The 1,331-nt window shown below is 44.0% G+C and overlaps 1 protein-coding gene across 1 annotated transcript in view; it reads right to left on the minus strand.

Annotated features, from left to right (window-relative positions):
• Positions 1–1,234: 1,234 nt before the first annotated feature.
• The window catches only part of IYD (iodotyrosine deiodinase), a 22,021-nt gene continuing 21,924 nt past the window's right edge, over positions 1,235–1,331 (minus strand). Inside the window, exon 4 of the mRNA XM_004391271.2 lies at positions 1,235–1,236. Within this exon, the coding sequence (XP_004391328.2) occupies positions 1,235–1,236 (2 nt within the window). The remainder of the gene's footprint in view (positions 1,237–1,331) is intronic.

The following is a 1,331-nucleotide window of genomic DNA, read 5'->3' on the forward strand; positions in this document are numbered from 1 at the left end:
TGATGGAGACAGTTGCATCTACAAACCTAGGAACGCCAAGGACAGCTGGCAGCTACTAGACACTGAAAGAGACAAAGTGTACCGTCCGCTAGAGCTGATGCCCTAAAATCAGATTTCTAGCCTCCTGAACTGGGAGAAATTAAAGTTCTATTCTTTAAACCACCCACTTGCGGTATCTGTGTTATGGAAGCCCTAGGGAACCAAGACAGACAGCCAAAGGCCACCAGCTCAGGCAATGGGCATCTTGAATCTCACCTGCACTCTGTCACCTCCCCACACCATACCTTTTTTTAATCCAACAGTGGGAAGCTTCTTAAAGCAGAAAAGAAACAAAGCCTTACTTTTCATTGATGTTTAAGAAACAGGAATGGCTATTTTATGGAAAGTAATTTGGAAAATCCAATTACACCACAGGAATGACAACAACATCAGGCGGTTCCTATGATTATAAAACCAATGGTGGAGGCAGAACATCATCCCCACTTGAAAATAGCAAGGTCTTCTGATAGGGGACCGTGGCCAGGGGATAAATTGGGGTAGAGGAAAAACCTCGTCAATCTCTCCCCAAGCCTCTCTAACTAACAAACATCACGCAAACGGCTAAAGTTCTCGACTGCTAACCCAAAAACTGAAGGTCTGAGTCCACCCAGTGGCACCTTGGAAGAAGGGCCTGGTAATCTACTTCCAAAAAATTAGCCATTGAAAACCCTATGGAGTACAGTTCTATTCTGAGATACATGGGGTCACCATGAGTCAGAGTCAACTCAATGACAACTGGTTGGTTAAGTAAAAGCAATGAGTTTGCTAGACAAATGTAGCTCAATACACCTCCCATCCATGTATTTCCAATCGGATTGCCAAGCCAAGCCTGAGCCATAAAGAAGTTCTGCTGCTACTGGGGAGGGGCATGTATGGCAAGCTCATTCATTCAGTCAGCCAGTCTGCAATCTGTCCAGATGAAGACTTTTCTTTCCTTCCTCACAAATCCTGACCTACATGCAGAAGAACTATGCCTACGGGAAGCTAGAGGGCAGCAAACTCAACAGTAAAGCAATTCCAACGCACAGAAGCCACTTGGTGAATTGAGCTCCCTTCAGGCCTAAACTGCTTCTTGCAGGACCCTAACATAGATGACGGCCCATGGTCTGACGCTGCAGAGCGAGTCCTTCCTTTATCTGCTTACAGATTCAGGAGCGAAATAAAACGCCAACTCCTTTAGAAGGATTTTCAAGTACTCTATAAACACATTCCTCTTTCATGTAACGATGAATATATATTGTAAGATATTTTCAGCATACAAATTTTCTTTGAGATAGTGAAGTGAGTACATT

This window comes from Trichechus manatus, unplaced genomic scaffold (assembly GCF_000243295.1).
Source record: "Trichechus manatus latirostris isolate Lorelei unplaced genomic scaffold, TriManLat1.0 scaffold00002, whole genome shotgun sequence".
Lineage (NCBI taxonomy): Eukaryota > Metazoa > Chordata > Mammalia > Sirenia > Trichechidae > Trichechus > Trichechus manatus.